General features: G+C 45.6%; 1 protein-coding gene across 1 annotated transcript in view; it reads right to left on the minus strand.

Annotated features, from left to right (window-relative positions):
• LOC115117330 (cadherin-22-like) overlaps positions 1–19,523 on the minus strand; it is a 173,301-nt gene that overhangs the window by 23,479 nt on the left and 130,299 nt on the right. The window contains exons 9-10 of the mRNA XM_065021930.1: positions 10,084–10,201; positions 360–611 (exon numbers count right to left, since the gene is read on the minus strand). Of these exons, the coding sequence (XP_064878002.1) occupies positions 360–611; positions 10,084–10,201 (370 nt within the window). The remainder of the gene's footprint in view (positions 1–359; positions 612–10,083; positions 10,202–19,523) is intronic.

Raw genomic sequence — 19,523 nt, forward strand, 5'->3', positions numbered from 1 at the left:
ATACTTTATCCCAACAAACAATCTGCAACCTTCAATTGGATCCTATGCCCAGCTTGTGTCTTTACAGTTGATTATAGACAGAAATCTCAACAAGTGTGCAATTATGTTGCCCCAAAAACTGTACAAGCAGACCAACAGGTCATACATAGTGTTGTTTGTTTTGTGCATAGTTTCTTTACATAAATGCTCACTTCTTTGGGAGCTACAACAGACGTTTTCCGACCTACGTTCAAATATAATTAGTTTCTTTCAAGAACCTTGAGCGTTTGATTGCCTAAAGTGCCAAATAGACTGGAATTTCACTTGTATAACTATTATGTTGGCAACCTCAATGAAGAAGGGGTTTGGTCGTTGCTTACCTATGAGTATGAGCATGCAGACCAGTAGGGCTATGAGGGCCCCGGGACTGAGTGAGGCGCTAATGACGTAGGCGGTGGCATTGCAGGACTGGATGGTGCCCTCCGGGTCGCAGCCACACACGTGGATGGTCAGGGTGCCCGTGGAGCTCAGAGCAGGAGGCCCGGTATCCACCACCAGGATAGGCAGCAGGTAGACGTTCTGCTCGTGGCGGTTGAAGCCCGAGCGCTGGGTCCGGATCCCTACAGTGTTGTCTGGAACATAGAGACATAATATTATACAACGGTAGCCTATGTCAAACATAGACCTTCATAACTATCTGCTGGTGTTGGTTGAAGCTTGAGCACTGGGTCTGCAGTGTTGTCTGGAACATAGAGATATATGAGATAATATTAGTGCTGGGATGATACCAGTATTTCATTACCAGTATTCCAGAGTCATATTTAGTTATTTTCCAAGTTATAGTACACAGTATTTTACATACAGCAGGTTTTTAAACGACTAAAGAGTTGGTCTGCTTCGTGCAATATTGGGAAGGAAACTCAAAATGGAATACATTTCAAATCTATATCTGACATGGTACAGATGTCTTCTTTTAAAGCCCATAACCATGTGTGTGAGGTGTATACTTTGGTTTCAAGGTAGATTTGTTTAAGACTACCAATAATCACTCTGTGTGACCCTGATTTAGCCCACTGCAGTAAAAGGTTAATTCTATAGTCTGGAATTCCTCACAGACAGAGGAATCAATCAAGATAATTCAGTAGAGCCATGTGGAAAAATAAAATAGGTGCTACTTAATAAATACATTTCTCTCTGCTCAGGTAGACCATTTGTCTCTGCTCAGGTAAACCATTTGTCTCTGCTCAGGTAGACCATTTGTCTCTGCTCAGGTAGACCATCTCTGCTCAGGTAGACCATTTGTCTCTGCTCAGGTAGACCATTTGTCTCTGCTCAGGTAGACCATTTGTCTCTGCTCAGGTAGACCATTTGTCTCTGCTCAGGTAGACCATTTGTCTCTGCTCAGGTAGACCATTTGCCTCTGCTCAGGTAGACCATTTGCCTCTGCTCAGGTAGACCATTTGCCTCTGCACAGGTAGACCATTTGCCTCTGCTCAGGTAGACCATCTCTGCTCAGGTAGACCATTTGTCTCTGCTCAGGTAGACCATTTGTCTCTGCTCAGGTAGACCATTTGTCTCTGCTCAGGTAGACCATTTGTCTCTGCTCAGGTAGACCATTTGTCTCTGCTCAGGTAGACCATTTGTCTCTGCTCAGGTAGACCATTTGTCTCTGCTCAGGTAGACCATTTGTCTCTGCTCAGGTAGACCATTTGTCTCTGCTCAGGTAGACCATTTGTCTCTGCTCAGGTAGACCATTTGCCTCTGCTCAGGTAGACCATTTGCCTCTGCTCAGGTAGACCATTTGCCTCTGCTCAGGTAGACCATCTCTGCTCAGGTAGACCATTTGTCTCTGCTCAGGTAGACCATTTGTCTCTGCTCAGGTAGACCATTTGTCTCTGCTCAGGTAGACCATTTGTCTCTGCTCAGGTAGACCATTTGTCTCTGCTCAGGTAGACCATCTCTGCTCAGGTAGACCATTTGTCTCTGCTCAGGTAGACCATTTGTCTCTGCTCAGGTAGACCATTTGCCTCTCTGCTCAGGTAGACCATCTCTGCTCAGGTAGACCATTTGCCTCTGCTCAGGTAGACCATTTGCCTCTGCTCAGGTAGACCATTTGCTCATATGGTTACTACCATCCATCATTTTTTATATATATATATTTTTTAAATTGAACCTTTATTTAACTAGGAACAAATTCTTATTTACAATGACAGCCTACCGGGGAAAAGGGGGTTAACTGCCTTGTTCAGGGGCAGAACAACAGATCTTTACCTTGTCAGCTCAGGGATTTGATCCAGCAACATTTCTGTTACTGGCCCAATGCTCTAACTACCTGCCACCCCAAATGATCAATGAACAGTTCAGAAGCATTTACTTTTCCATGCATAGATGGGTTATACAGGATAAATAGACATTATTAGACGTAAACAGTCCCATTTTGCCAAAGATATATACCTCAGATCATCAACTCTGAAATAATATTTGTATTTAAGGACATGGAGCAAGGGAATCACATGTGTCAAGCCCATACACTTCAACCACGTCTTTTTAGTGAACACATGAATTGCTAGCTGCTGTCAGTGAGCATTCAATGTCAATTTAAGGGGTTTTGTTGGCATGGGAAACACATTTTTACATTGCCAAAGCAAGTGAAATAGATAATAAACAAAATTGAAATAAACATTAAACATTACACTCACAAAACTCACAGAATGTCATATTCTGTCTATATACAGTTTTGTAATGATGTGCAAATAGTTAAAGTACAAAAGGGAAAATAAATAAATATGTGTTGTATTTACAATGGTGTTTGTTCTTCACTGGTTGCCCTTTTCTTGTGGCAGCAGGTCACAAATCTCGCTGCTGTGATGGCACACTGTGGTATTTCACCCAGTAGATATGTGAGTTTATCAAAATTGGATTTGTTTTCGAATTCTTTGTGGGTCTGTGTAATCTGAGGGAAATATGTCTCTCTAATATACATTGGACAGGAGGTTAGGAAGTGCACTTCAGTTTCCACCTCATTTTGTGGGCAGTGTGCACATAGCCTGTCTTCTCTTGAGAGCCATGTCTGCTTCATCACACATTCTTTTTAGTCAAATGAAACCAAGGGGAGAAAGTGGGAGGACGTCATAATTTGAAATGAAACCTCACTGGTGCACAGCCTCTCGGGGAGACACATTTAACAATAAAGGTATTTCTATGTTTTTATTTCACCTTTATTTAACTAAGCATACAGTAGCAAATACAGTCAGAATAGCTAGTGAGCACTGTCAGGAGACAGACATCACTGTTATGGACGTAGCTACAGCACTGTTACAGGCAGACATCACTGTTATGGACGTAGCTACAGCACTGTTACAGGCAGACATCACTGTTATGGACGTAGCTACAGCACTGTTACAGGCAGACATCACTGTTATTGACGTAGATACAGCACTGTTACAGGCAGACATCACTGTTATGGACGTAGCTACAGCACTGTAGGGAGGCAGACATCACTGTTATTGACGTAGATACAGCACTGTTACAGGCAGACATCACTGTTATGGACGTAGATACAGCACTGTTACAGGCAGACATCACTGTTATGGACGTAGCTACAGCACTGTTACAGGCAGACATCACTGTTATGGACGTAGCTACAGCACTGTTACAGGCAGACATCACTGTTATGGACGTAGATACAGCACTGTTACAGGCAGACATCACTGTTATGGACGTAGATACAGCACTGTTACAGGCAGACATCACTGTTATGGACGTAGCTACAGCACTGTCGGGAGGCAGACATCACTGTTATGGACGTAGATACAGCACTGTTACAGGCAGACATCACTGTTATGGACGTAGCTACAGCACTGTCGGGAGGCAGACATCACTGTTATGGACGTAGATACAGCACTGTTACAGGCAGACATCACTGTTATGGACGTAGATACAGCACTGTTACAGGCAGACATCACTGTTATGGACGTAGATAGAGCACTGTTACAGGCAGACATCACTGTTATTGACGTAGATACAGCACTGTTACAGGCAGACATCACTGTTATTGACGTAGATACAGCACTGTTACAGGCAGACATCACTGTTATGGACGTAGATACAGCACTGTTACAGGCAGACATCACTGTTATTGACGTAGCTACAGCACTGTTACAGGCAGACATCACTGTTATTGACGTAGCTACAGCACTGTTACAGGCAGACATCACTGTTATGGACGTAGATACAGCACTGTTACAGGCAGACATCACTGTTATGGACGTAGATACAGCACTGTTACAGGCAGACATCACTGTTATGGACGTAGATACAGCACTGTTACAGGCAGACATCACTGTTATGGACGTAGCTACAGCACCGTCAGGAGGCAGACATCACTGTTATGGACGTAGATACAGCACTGTTACAGGCAGACATCACTGTTATGGACGTAGCTACAGCACTGTTACAGGCAGACATCACTGTTATGGACGTAGCTACAGCACTGTCGGGAGGCAGACATCACTGTTATGGACGTAGATACAGCACTGTTACAGGCAGACATCACTGTTATGGACGTAGATACAGCACTGTCGGGAGGCAGACATCACTGTTATGGACGTAGATACAGCACTGTTACAGGCAGACATCACTGTTATGGACGTAGATACAGCACTGTTACAGGCAGACATCACTGTTATGGACGTAGATAGAGCACTGTTACAGGCAGACATCACTGTTATTGACGTAGATACAGCACTGTTACAGGCAGACATCACTGTTATTGACGTAGATACAGCACTGTTACAGGCAGACATCACTGTTATGGACGTAGATACAGCACTGTTACAGGCAGACATCACTGTTATTGACGTAGCTACAGCACTGTTACAGGCAGACATCACTGTTATTGACGTAGATACAGCACTGTTACAGGCAGACATCACTGTTATGGACGTAGCTACAGCACTGTCAGGAGGCAGACATCACTGTTATGGACGTAGATACAGCACTGTTACAGGCAGACATCACTGTTATGGACGTAGATACAGCACTGTTACAGGCAGACATCACTGTTATGGACGTAGATACAGCACTGTTACAGGCAGACATCACTGTTATGGACGTAGATACAGCACTGTTACAGGCAGACATCACTGTTATGGACGTAGCTACAGCACTGTCAGGAGGCAGACATCACTGTTATGGACGTAGCTACAGCACTGTTACAGGCAGACATCACTGTTATGGACGTAGATACAGCACTGTTACAGGCAGACATCACTGTTATGGACGTAGATACAGCACTGTTACAGGCAGACATCACTGTTATGGACGTAGATACAGCACTGTTACAGGCAGACATCACTGTTATTGACGTAGCTACAGCACTGTTACAGGCAGACATCACTGTTATTGATGTAGATACAGCACTGTTACAGGCAGACATCACTGTTATGGACGTAGCTACAGCACTGTCGGGAGGCAGACATCACTGTTATGGACGTAGATACAGCACTGTTACAGGCAGACATCACTGTTATGGACGTAGCTACAGCACTGTTACAGGCAGACATCACTGTTATGGACGTAGATACAGCACTGTTACAGGCAGACATCACTGTTATGGACGTAGCTACAGCACGTCTACAGGCAGACATCACTGTTATGGACGTAGCTACAGCACTGTTACAGGCAGACATCACTGTTATGGACGTAGCTACAGCACTGTTACAGGCAGACATCACTGTTATGGACGTAGATACAGCACTGTTACAGGCAGACATCACTGTTATGGACGTAGCTACAGCACTGTCGGGAGGCAGACATCACTGTTATGGACGTAGATACAGCACTGTTACAGGCAGACATCACTGTTATGGACGTAGCTACAGCACTGTTACAGGCAGACATCACTGTTATGGACGTAGCTACAGCACTGTTACAGGCAGACTTCACTGTTATGGACGTAGATACAGCACTGTTACAGGCAGACATCACTGTTATGGACGTAGATACAGCACTGTTACAGGCAGACATCACTGTTATGGACGATACAGCACTGTTACAGGCAGACAGCTACAGCAGTGTCGGGAGGCAGACATCACTGTTATTGACGTAGCTACAGCACTGTTACAGACAGACATCACTGTTATGGACGTAGATACAGCACTGTTACAGGCAGACATCACTGTTATGGACGTAGATACAGCACTGTCGGGAGGCAGACATCACTGTTATTGACGTAGCTACAGCACTGTTACAGACAGACATCACTGTTATGGACGTAGCTACAGCACTGTTACAGGCAGACATCACTGTTATGGACGTAGCTACAGCACTGTCGGGAGGCAGACATCACTGTTATTGACGTAGCTACAGCACTGTTACAGACAAACATCACTGTTATGGACGTAGCTACAGCACTGTTACAGGCAGACATCACTGTTATGGACGTAGCTACAGCACTGTCGGGAGGCAGACATCACTGTTATTGACGTAGCTACAGCACTGTTACAGACAGACATCACTGTTATGGATGTAGATACAGCACTGTTACAGGCAGACATCACTGTTATGGACGTAGATACAGCACTGTCGGGAGGCAGACATCACTGTTATTGACGTAGCTACAGCACTGTTACAGGCAGACATCACTGTTATGGACGTAGATACAGCACTGTTACAGGCAGACATCACTGTTATGGACGTAGATACAGCACTGTTACAGGCAGACATCACTGTTATGGACGTAGATACAGCACTGTTACAGGCAGACATCACTGTTATGGACGTAGCTACAGCACGTCTACAGGCAGACATCACTGTTATGGACGTAGATACAGCACTGTTACAGGCAGACATCACTGTTGAGGACGTAGATAGAGCACTGTTACAGGCAGACATCACTGTTATGGACGTAGATAGAGCACTGTTACAGGCAGACATCACTGTTATGGACGTAGATAGAGCACTGTTACAGGCAGACATCACTGTTATGGATGTAGATACAGCACTGTTACAGGCAGACATCACTGTTATGGACGTAGATAGAGCACTGTTACAGGCAGACATCACTGTTATGGACGTAGATAGAGCACTGTTACAGGCAGACATCACTGTTATGGACGTAGATACAGCACTGTTACAGGCAGACATCACTGTTATGGACGTAGCTACAGCACTGTCGGGAGGCAGACATCACTGTTATGGACGTAGCTACAGCACTGTCACAGGCAGACATCACTGTTATGGACGTAGATACAGCACTGTCGGGAGGCAGACATCACTGTTATGGACGTAGCTACAGCACTGTTACAGGCAGACATCACTGTTATGGACGTAGCTACAGCACTGTTACAGGCAGACATCACTGTTATGGACGTAGATACAGCACTGTTACAGGCAGACATCACTGTTATGGACGTAGATACAGCACTGTCAGGAGGCAGACATCACTGTTATGGACGTAGCTACAGCACTGTCGGGAGGCAGACATCACTGTTATGGACGTAGCTACAGCACTGTTACAGGCAGACATCACTGTTATGGACGTAGATACAGCACTGTTACAGGCAGACATCACTGTTATGGACGTAGATACAGCACTGTTACAGGCAGACATCACTGTTATGGACGTAGCTACAGCACTGTCAGGAGGCAGACATCACTGTTATGGACGTAGATACAGCACTGTTACAGGCAGACATCACTGTTATGGACGTAGATACAGCACTGTTACAGGCAGACATCACTGTTATGGACGTAGATACAGCACTGTTACAGGCAGACATCACTGTTATGGACATAGATACAGCACTGTTACAGGCAGACATCACTGTTATGGACGTAGCTACAGCACTGTTACAGGCAGACATCACTGTTATGGACGTAGATACAGCACTGTTACAGGCAGACATCACTGTTATGGACGTAGATACAGCACTGTTACAGGCAGACATCACTGTTATGGACGTAGATACAGCACTGTTACAGGCAGACATCACTGTTATGGACGTAGCTACAGCACTGTCAGGAGGCAGACATCACTGTTATGGACGTAGATACAGCACTGTTACAGGCAGACATCACTGTTATGGACGTAGCTACATCACTGTTACAGGCAGACATCACTGTTATGGACGTAGATACATCACTGTTATGGACGTAGATACATCACTGTTATGGACGTAGATACATCACTGTTATGGACGTAGATACATCACTCTTATGGACGTAGATACAGCACTGTCAGGAGGCAGTACACTCTTCCTGTTACGGTAACTTTGTTACGGTAACTTTGTTACGGTAACTTTGCTGAGCATAATGTCTTTGACACTGTCCCTCTGACCTCTACTCAGCATCCTATTTCATAAGTGCATCTTTCTATGTGAAAAAGAGAAAGTGTGGACTGAAAAGGGATGCAGTGCTCTTAGGCTCCATCATCGTTCTATTATTTATTTCAGAAATGATGTGATATCCATATAGCAGGTAATTACTTTGAAATTCCTTGTTAAAATGTTCATGAACTAATACTTTCATATTAATCACACTTTAGTTTCTTTGAGATTGACACAATAATTGTTTAGTACCACGTAGTTACCAATGGTGTTGAATTCTTTGAGATAGGTACCAGAGAGTATTCATTAATAACATGCCAATACCACCTTAAACTCATCGAAAATAAAGTGGAATTTCATTGCACTAATAGGTGCATTGACGAGTGCTGTGGAAACAGTCTGTATATTTTAATATGTATTTTATGAGGCGACAGGGAAATGATTAAGCTAATTATGTGTGTTTTAATGGAGTGAAATATATACGGAACAGTTTTTGTTATTAAATCTCATGTTCATTTACGGTAATCAGTTGAGTAAATTAACAAAAACTGATAAGCTAAGACAAAACAAAACACACGTCTTTCATTAGCTTCATAAATAATATTTACCTATAGGGAAAATGAGGTCAGTAAAATAAAGCAAGACGTGTCTCTATTCAAACTCCAGACCTTCTTCAATGGCCAAGACTAGCTTTACAGACATCCAAACAAACAATGAGTACAACAGTTTTAGGGGATGAAGTAAAAGAGAGTGTCTGTTTGTCCTGATGTATCAAGGCTCAAAGACAGAATGCAATGTGAAGCCGTGATGGTGCAGAGAGAAAGTGACAGATCCAATCTGACAGGTTGACAAACGTGTCCATGAAAACAGAAGTACAGTGGAAAACAAGAGAGATGGGAGGAGAAAAAAAAAGGTCTGAGTCACTGTGTGTCTCTGTGTTAGAGCATACTTTAGTGTGTGTGTGTGTGTGTGTGTGTGTGTGTGTGTGTGTGTGTGTGTGTGTGTGTGTGTGTGTGTGTGTGTGTGTGTGTGTGTGTGTGTGTGTATGTTTGCTGCCATCATACATATTTTTCTGTGTGTATACATGTGTGATTTGTTCAAATAACCTGTGTCTATGCATGTGCATGTGTTTGTCTGCCTGCGTATATGTGAACACGTGAGCATGCCTGTGTGGAGGGGTGAGTGGACCCATGCGGACGCTGAGCCCCATGTTTCCCCGTACTCAGGACCTCCTACCCTGGCGCGTGACTGGGGTTACACCACGCCGCAGCCTCCGTTGACATTTCCCTGGCTCACTCGCCTGACATTTTCACTGTGTCAGATCAATCTTGATTTAGCCACGTGTCACATTCACTTAGGTACACATCTCCAAAGAGGGATTTGCTTGCGAACATGTAATCCCTCTTGGCTACGTGGGTCAGTGTTTTGCAACAACAAAAAAGACAGAGGCAAAGTCACCACTCTGTATGGATGTCCTTATGTGGTGTTTTCAAATGCAGTGGCACGTTAAGCTAAACAGTGTGTCCATATACCAAATTCCAATGTGCCACGTGTTAGTGTATCTACACAGTCATTTTATATTTCACAATGAGTTAATGACCTTTCATGCTACACAGTTGGACCATACGGTACAGCCAACTCTAAAAGCATTAACTGATAGGCTCAAAGACTGTCTGAGGCATGACACCAGGATGTACAGTATCATCCTTCAGAATACCCTTCAGAGAGACTCTGTAACAGCTGGAAGTCCTTTGACTTATGACTTCTGACCCCTTACCTTTGACATCCCACAGGGTGAAGTGGCGGTTGTTGGTGGCCTCCGGAGCCAGGGTGAAGGAGAAGCGTTGGCCCGACTGCGGCTCGTCCCTATCCACCACGCTGATGGTGTGAATGAGCTGCCAGAGAGGAAGGAAATCAAGATGCATGGAACACAAGCCACAAGCCATATTTTCACCTCAAGACAGCCCTGTAATGACAATTCATACTTCATTCTATTTCAGTGCGGCCAGCATCGAACACAGGTTGATAAATTAAGTTTTCACATTAAAATCAGTGTGCCACAGACCGATGAGAGGAGTAGCACATTGAGGGAAACGTGGTGAACTTCTAAGAGTGGTTTAGCAAATCAGCTGCAGTTATTGAATTAAGTGACTGTATAAAATAACAGGAGGAGGGGTTGGGATGAAAGGAACACTTGAGGCAATCCTCCTAAAATACAAAGTTCACTTTTCTCATTAAACACTTGTCAAAAGACGCATACAGTTCTAGGGTTTATTTCACTTGGTTAAGTCAGTTAAATCCAAATGAGAAATTAGAAGGCCAGGGACATTTCCTCAATGCAGAATATCTTGAGCAGTTGTGTGGCTCATGTACAAACTGGAAGAGACTCTGTCCTTCTGTCACTTCTCCCAAAACGACAGAGTACACACATAGAGAGAGCAGGGGCATCCATACACAGAGAGAGAGAGAGAGAGAGAGAGAGAGAGAGAGAGAGAGAGGGCAGGGGCATCCAGTCACAGAGAGAGAGAGAGACACAGAGAGAGAGAGAGAGCAGGGGCAACCATACACAGAGAGAGAGAGACACAGAGAGAGAGACAGAGGGCAGGGGCATCCAGTCACACAGAGAGAGAGAGACACAGAGAGAGAGAGAGCAGGGGCAACCATACACAGAGAGAGAGAGAGCAACAGAGAGAGAGAGAGAGAGAGGGGGCAGGGGCATCCAGTCACACAGAGAGAGAGAGACACAGAGAGAGAGAGAGCAGGGGCAACCATACACAGAGAGAGAGAGACACAGAGAGAGAGAGAGAGAGAGACAGAGAGAGAGAGAGAGAGGGCAGGGGCATCCATACACAGAGAGAGAGACAGAGAGAGAGAGAGAGAGAGAGAGAGAGGGAAGGGGCATCCATACACAGAGATAGAGAGAGAGAGAGAGAGGGCAGGGGCATCCATACACAGAGAGAGAGAGAGAGAGAGAGAGAGCGAGGGCAGGGTCATCCATACACAGAGAGAGAGAGAGAGAGAGAGAGCGAGGGCAGGGTCATCCATACAGAGAGAGAGAGAGAGAGAGAGAGAGAGAGAGAGAGAGAGAGAGAGAGACACACAGAGAGAGAGAGAGGGGGCAGGGGCATCCATACAGAGAGAGAGAGAGAGACAGAGAGAGAGAGAGAAGGGGCAGGGGCATCCATACAGAGAGAGAGAGAGACACAGAGAGAGAGAGACACAGAGAGAGAGGGGGGGGGGGGCAGGGGCATCCATACACAGAGAGAGAGAGACACAGAGAGAGAGAGAGAGAGAGAGAGAGAGAGAGAGGGCAGGGGCATCCAGTCACACAGAGAGAGAGATAGAAAAGTCTGCAGCACCCGGCCTCACCCTGCTAGAATCTGAAGTCAAATGTCTACTGTTTGCTGATGATCTGGTGCTTCTGTCACCAACCAAGGAGAGCTTACAGCAGGACCTAGATCTTCTGCACAGATCCTGCCAGACCTGAGCCCTGACAGTAAATCTCAGTAAGACCAAAATCATGGTGTTCCAAAAAAGGTCCAGTCGCCAGGACCACAAATACAAATTCCATCTGGACACCATTGCCCTAACGATACATACCTTGCCCTAAACATCAGCGACACAGGTAATTTCCACAAAGCTATGAACTATCTGAGAGACAAGGCAAGAAGGGAATTCTATGCCATCAAAAGGAACATAAAATTCAACATACCAATTAGGATCTGGCTAAAAATACTTGAATCAGTCATAGGGCCCATTGTCCTTAATGGTTGTGAGGTCTGGGGTCCGCTAACCAACCAAGATTTCACAAAATGGGACAAACATCAAATTTTGACTCTGCATGCAAAATTCTGCAAAAATATCCCCCATGTACAACGTAAACACCAAATAATGCATGCAGAGCAGAATTAAGCCGATACCCATTCATGATCAAAATCCAGAAAAGAGACGTTAAATTCTACAACCACCTAAAAGGAAGTGATTCCCAAATCTTCCATAACAAAGCCATCACCTACAGAGACATGAACCTGGAGAAGAGTCCCCTAAGCAAGCTGGTCCTGGGGCTCTGTTCACAAACACAAACACACCCCACAGAGCCCCGGGACAGCAGCACAATTAGACCCAACCAAATCATGAGAAAACAAAAAGATAATTACTTGACACATTGGAAAGAATTAACAAAAAAGCAAACTAGAATGCTATTTGGCCCTAAACAGAGAGTACACAGTGGCAGATTGAATACCTGACCACTGTGACTGACCCAAACGTAAGGAAAGCTTTGACTATGTACAAACTCATTGAGCATAGCCTTGCTATTGAGAAAGGCCGCCGTAGGCAGACATGGCTCTCAAGAGAAGACAGGCTATGTGCTCACTGCCCACAAAATGAGGTGGAAACTGAGCTGCACTTCCTAACCTCCTGTCCAATGTGTGATCATATTTGAGACATATATTTCCCTCAGATTACACAGATCCATAAAGAATTCGAAAACAAACCCAATTTTGAAAAACTCCCATATCTACTGGGTGAAATACCACAGTGTGCCATCACAGCAGCAAGATTTGTGACCTGTTGCCACAAGAAAAGGGCAACCAGTGAAGAACAAACACCATTGTAAATACAACCCATATTTGTGCTTATTTATTTCCCCTTGTGTACTCTTAACCATTTGTACATTGTTACAAAACTGTATATATACGTAATATGACATTTGTAATGTCTTTATTGTTTTAAAACTTCTGTATGTGTAATGTTTACTGATCATTTTTATTGTTTATTTCACTTTTGTATATTATCTACCTCACTTGCTTTGGCAATGTTAATACATGTTTCCCATGCCAATAAAGCCCCTTGAATTGAATTGAAATTGAGAGAGCAGGGACATCCAGTCACACAGAGAGATAGAGAGCAGGGACATCCAGTCACACAGAGAGATAGAGAGCAGGGGCATCGACACCGAGAGATAGAGAGCAGGGGCATCGACACAGAGAGAGGGAGAGAGAGAGAGAGAAAGAGAGCAGGGGCATCGACACAGAGAGATAGAGAGAGAGCAGGAACTTACGAACTTATACATACACACACACACACACATGCCTGATCTCGCTCTCTCTTTCTCTCTTCTCTCCCTCTCTCTCTATTGTAGAGAACTGTTTTATAATTTAATGTGTTTATTGTTTGTCTATCTTTTTTATGTATTTGTCTACAAGTTGGGATGTGCTGAGATGTGTTTTCAATTATGTTAACGGTAATTATGATGCAACTATGATGGTGATACGATATGGATTACAATGATGAATATTAAGGCTCTACGTACTACATGTTACACACATAGACACTCAAACATGCAAATTGGCAGAGTTATTATTTATTTGGACATCATACATTATAGTCTTACTCTTATACAGACATCACACTCTCATTATATCATATCCAATATCATACACATCAACCTACTCAGATTTGTTACACGCATAATTTGTCTCAATTTTCTAACATCTGTGGCATTGGCTCACAGGCAAACAGGCAAGGAAATAAAACAAATATTGCTAGGAACCTATTTCTTGAATTCTAAATATCAGACATTTGAAAGCTCTAGTTTTGACCTTCATAATACCTCTGATGGCAGTAACTTTACAAGCACTAATTATGGTCAATTTAGCCTGAGAATAGTATCTAGTTATGGTAAGGGGTGAAATAAGTATAGCCAGTTATAATTATAACGGTTTAGTAGATTATAAAAAAAGAAGATCAGTCTTTACATGGCTAAAAGAAAAGGAATATAACATATACTGTTTACAGGAAACTCACTCTACATCCTTAGATGAAGTTACGTGGAAAAAGGAAAGGGGTGGTGAAATAATTTTCTGTCATGGACAAAGGAACTCAAAGGGTGTGATGAACAAAAATGTTGATCTGAACGTGCAAATAGTCAGGAATGACTCGCAAGGAAGGTGGATCCTTTTGAATATGAAAGTGGAAAAAAAGAGATTTGGCTCATTAATCTATATGGTCCAAATCAGGATGATCCATACTTCTTCGAAAACATTTATACCAATTTATTGAACTTACAGGCATCAAATCTAATGGTAGGAGACTATAACTGTCACACTCATCTGAATGAATGGACCAAGGCGCAGCGTACTTAGAGTTCCACATGTTGAATAAATAATAAACTCACCAAAATCAATACAGAAGAAAATGAAAGTGACGTTCTGGGCTGCTCACAGGCAGCTACACATGAGCTACGACGACTCATTGCGAGCTCACAGAACAGGGCTCCGGGCAGCCGAGCGGAAATGGAGGAAAACTCGCCTCCCTGCGGACCTGGCATCCTTTCACTCCCTCCTCTCTACATTTTCCTCCTCTGTCTCTGCTGCTAAAGCCACTTTCTACCACTCTAAATTCCAAGCATCTGCCTCTAACCCTAGGAAGCTCTTTGCCACCTTCTCCTCCCTCTTGAATCCTCCCCCCCCTCCTCCCTCTCTGCAGATGACTTCGTCAACCATTTTGAAAAGAAGGTCGACGACATCCGATCCTCGTTTGCTAAGTCAAACGACACCGCTGGTTCTGCTCACACTGCCCTACCCTGTGCTCTGACCTCTTTCTCCCCTCTCTCTCCAGATGACATCTCGCGTCTTGTGACGGCCGGCCGCCCAACAACCTGCCCGCTTGACCCTATCCCCTCCTCTCTTCTCCAGACCATCTCCGGTGACCTTCTCCCTTACCTCACCTCGCTCATCAACTCATCCCTGACCGCTGGCTACGTCCCTCCCGTCTTCAAGAGAGCGAGAGTTGCACCCCTTCTGAAAAAACCTACACTCGATCCCTCCGATGTCAACAACTACAGACCAGTATCCCTTCTTTCTTTTCTCTCCAAAACTCTTGAACGTGCCGTCCTTGGCCAGCTCTCCCGCTATCTCTCTCAGAATGACCTTCTTGATCCAAATCAGTCAGGTTTCAAGACTAGTCATTCAACTGAGACTGCTCTTCTCTGTATCACGGAGGCGCTCTGCACTGCTAAAGCTAACTCTCTCTCCTCTGCTCTCATCCTTCTAGACCTATCGGCTGCCTTCGATACTGTGAACCATCAGATCCTCCTCTCCACCCTCTCCGAGTTGGGCATCTCCGGCGCGGCCCACGCTTGATTGCGTCCTACCTGACAGGTCGCTCCTACCAGGTGGCGTGGCAAGAATCCGTCTCCTCACCACGTGCTCTCACCACTGGTGTCCCCCAGGGCTCTGTTCTAGGCCCTCTCCTATTCTCGCTATACACCAAGTCACTTGGCTCTGTCATAACCTCACATGGTCTCTCCTATCATTGCTATGCAGACGACACACAATTAATCTTCTCCTTTCCCCTTCTGACGACCAGGTGGCGAATCGCATCTCTGCATGTCTGGCAGACATATCAGTGTGGATGACGGATCATCACCTCAAGCTGAACCTCGGCAAGACGGAGCTGCTCTTCCTCCCGGGAAGGACTGCCCGTTCCATGATCTCGCCATCACGGTTGACAACTCCATTGTGTCCTCGTCCCAGAGCGCTAAGAACCTTGGCGTGATCCTGGACAACACCCTGTCGTTCTCAAATAACATCAAGGCGGTGGCCCGTTCCTGTAGGTTCATGCTCTACAACATCCGCAGAGTACGACCCTGCCTCACACAGGAAGCGGCGCAGGTCCTAATCCAGGCACTTGTCATCTCCCGTCTGGATTACTGCAACTCGCTGTTGGCTGGACTCCCTGCCTGTGCCATTAAACCCCTACAACTCATCCAGAACGCCGCAGCCCGTCTGGTGTTCAACCTTCCCAAGTTCTCTCACGTCACCCCGCTCCTCCGCTCTCTCCACTGGCTTCCAGTTGAAGCTCGCATCCGCTACAAGACCATGGTGCTTGCCTACGGAGCTGTGAGGGGAACGGCACCTCAGTACCTCCAGGCTCTGATCAGGCCCTACACCCAAACAAGGGCACTGCGTTCATCCACCTCTGGCCTGCTCGCCTCCCTACCACTGAGGAAGTACAGTTCCCGCTCAGCCCAGTCAAAACTGTTCGCTGCTCTGGCCCCCCAATGGTGGAACAAACTCCCTCACGACGCCAGGACAGCGGAGTCAATCACCACCTTCCGGAGACACCTGAAACCCCACCTCTTTAAGGAATACCTAGGATAGGATAAAGTAATCCTTCTCACCCCCCTCCCCTTAAAAGACCTAGATGCACTATTGTAAAGTGGCTGTTCCACTGGATGTCATAAGGTGAAAGCACCAATTTGTAAGTCGCTCTGGATAAGAGCGTCTGCTAAATTACTTAAATGTAATGTAATGTAAAAACAAGATCCCACAAACAACAGGTGGAAAAAAGGCTGCCTAGATATTTAGAACTGGACCGTGGATCATCGCCGGAGGCTCCAGTCCGTGGATCGTCGCCCGGAAGCTCCGGACTGTGGATCGTCGCCGGAGGAACCGGACCATGGATCGTCGCCAGGGACTCCGGACCGTGGATCGTCAGCGGAGGAACCGGACCGTGGATCGTCGCCAGGGACTCCGGACCGTGGATCGTCAGCGGAGGAATCGGACAGTGGATCGTCGCCGGAGGCTCCAGTCCGTGGATCGTCGCCGGGGACTCCGGACTGTGGATCGTCTCCAGAGGCACCGGACCGTGGATCGTCGCCAGGGACTCCGGACCGTGGATCGTCAGCGGAGGAACCGGACAGTGGATCGTCGCCGGGGACTCTGGATTGGGAACCCTCGCTGATGGCTCTGGACTGGGAACCCTTGCAGGAGGCTCTGGACTGGGAACCCTTGCGGGAGGCTCTGGACTGGGAACCCTTGCGGGAGGCTCTGGACTAGGAACCCTCACTGGAGGCTCTGGACTGTGAACTGGTGCTGGAGGCTCTGGACTGGGAACTGGCGCTGGAGGCTCCGGACTGGGAACTGGCACTGGAGGCTCCGGACTGGGAACCCTCGCTGATGGCTCTGGACTGGGAACCCTTGCAGGAGGCTCTGGACTGGGAACCCTTGCGGGAGGCTCTGGACTAGGAACCCTCACTGGAGGCTCTGGACTGTGAACTGGCGCTGGAGGCTCTGGACTGGGAACCGGCGCTGGAGGCTCCGGACCTTGGATCGTCTCTGGAGGCTCCGGGCCATGGATCATAAAGCCATGGATCGTAAAGCTGGCACAACGTGTCCTGGACAAATGACCACCTTCGCACGGCAAGTGCGGAGGGCTGGCACAGGACGCACTGGGCTGTGAAGGCGCATTGGGGACACAATGCATAGAGCAAGCACAGGATTACTGGACCCTGGAGGCGTACTGGAGACCAGGAGCACTGAGCCGGCACAACCTGTCCTGGACAGATACCCACTTTAGCATGACAAGTGCGGGGAGCTGGCACAGAACGCACCGGGCTGTGGTGGCGTACTGGAGACATGATGTGTAGAACCGGAAAACATGGAACCTAAACGGTGACCAACTCCACACAGTTGGTACAGGGAGTTGGTTCTGGTTCCCACCTTGGCTCCGCCAACCACCCCGTATGCCCCCCCAAAAATGTTTTTTTGAGGCTGCCGTCGTGGCCGCGAACCCCGGTGTCGTCGTGTCCTTCCTTCTCTCCCTGCGTCTGTTTCCACGACAGGCTTTCGTATCTTGCCAAGACTTCCTCCCAAGTCCAGGATATCCTCTCCTCGACCTCCTCCAAAGACCAGGATGCCATCTCCTCCCGAGCACGCTGCTTGGTCCAGTTGCCGTGGGATCTTCTGTCACGGCCCGTGAGACTGAATTAAGATGACGATTAATATTGACTGCTATTGATGTAAAATATTACTAGGTCTTTAAGAGTTTATTCGGGAGATAACAGCTCTATAAATATTATTTTGTGGTGCCCGACTCTCTAGTTAATTACATTTACATGATTAGCTCAATCAGGTAATATTAATTACGGAGAAATTATTTTATATTTTATATTTTATATTTTATGTTCTATCACTTAATCCGGCATAACCAAAGACACGACAATAGCAACCCCAGGTGTAAAATAGTAAATAACGGCTACGTCTCAGAGAGTTTTGAATTGTCAAGAGGAGGTAAATAAGGGTGTCTGCTGTCACCATATCTATTCGTTATGGCCATAAAAATGCTAGGTATTAAAATCAGATCCAATAACAACATTAGAGGATTAGAAATCCAAGGCTTAAAAACAAATATGTCCATGTATGCTGATGACTCAAGTTCTATGTTAAGTCCACAAGCTAGATCCCTGCAATGTCTCATTAAAGATCTAGATAACTTTTCTGTACTCTCTGGACTAAAACCTAATTATGATAAGTGTACAATATTACGTCTAGTATCCGTAAAAAAATACAACTTTTACATGACTCTTCAGCTTACCTATAAAATGGGCTGATGGTGAAGTAGACATACTCAGTATTCATATCACAAAATATATAAATAAGCTCTCCACAATGAACTTCAATAGAAAACTTGTAAAAATAGACAAGATCTTGCAACCATGGAGACGTAAATACCTGTCTAGTTATGGACAAAGTGCCCTGATTAACTCCTTAGTCATATCTCAGTTTACTCACTTACTTATGGCGCTGCCAATCCTGATGATTCGTTTTTCAAATCATATGAGCAAAAAATATTTTGCTTTATCTGGAACGCTAAACCAGACAAAATAAAACGAGCCTGTCTATAGAATGAATATGAATTGGGTGGGTTGAGATTATAAAAAAAGGCCTTTTTGCCTTTGTGCAGGTTGCCATGTCTCATTTTCGATTAATTGAAAATGTTACTTTTTTCAAAGTATCTGTCTTTTTCAAACAAGCATTGCAGAACTGGCTACAATTTCAGTTTCATCCCCCTGAAAAGATAGAACATAAAATTACAACAAATATTACTCAAATGTGCTGGTTGATAAAATACCTGTATTTATGGGAAAGATGTTTGAAAAGGGTATTTTGTTCTTAAATGATATCGTAAATTGTAATGGTAGAGTTATTACCTTCATGGAGTTATCAGAATTGTACGGGAAAGTCTGCTCAATCCAAGAGTACAACCAATTGATGACAGCATTGCCCCAAAAATGGAGGAGGCGGGTGCCAGCGGGAGGAGGTAGGGTACTGGTCTGTCTGCCCAATATAAAGGATCAATACTGGAGGAGGCAGGGAACTGATCTGTCTGCCCAATATAAAGGATCACAACTGGAGGAGGCAGGTGGCAGCA

This window comes from Oncorhynchus nerka, linkage group LG2, assembly GCF_034236695.1.
Source record: "Oncorhynchus nerka isolate Pitt River linkage group LG2, Oner_Uvic_2.0, whole genome shotgun sequence".
NCBI lineage: Eukaryota > Metazoa > Chordata > Actinopteri > Salmoniformes > Salmonidae > Oncorhynchus > Oncorhynchus nerka.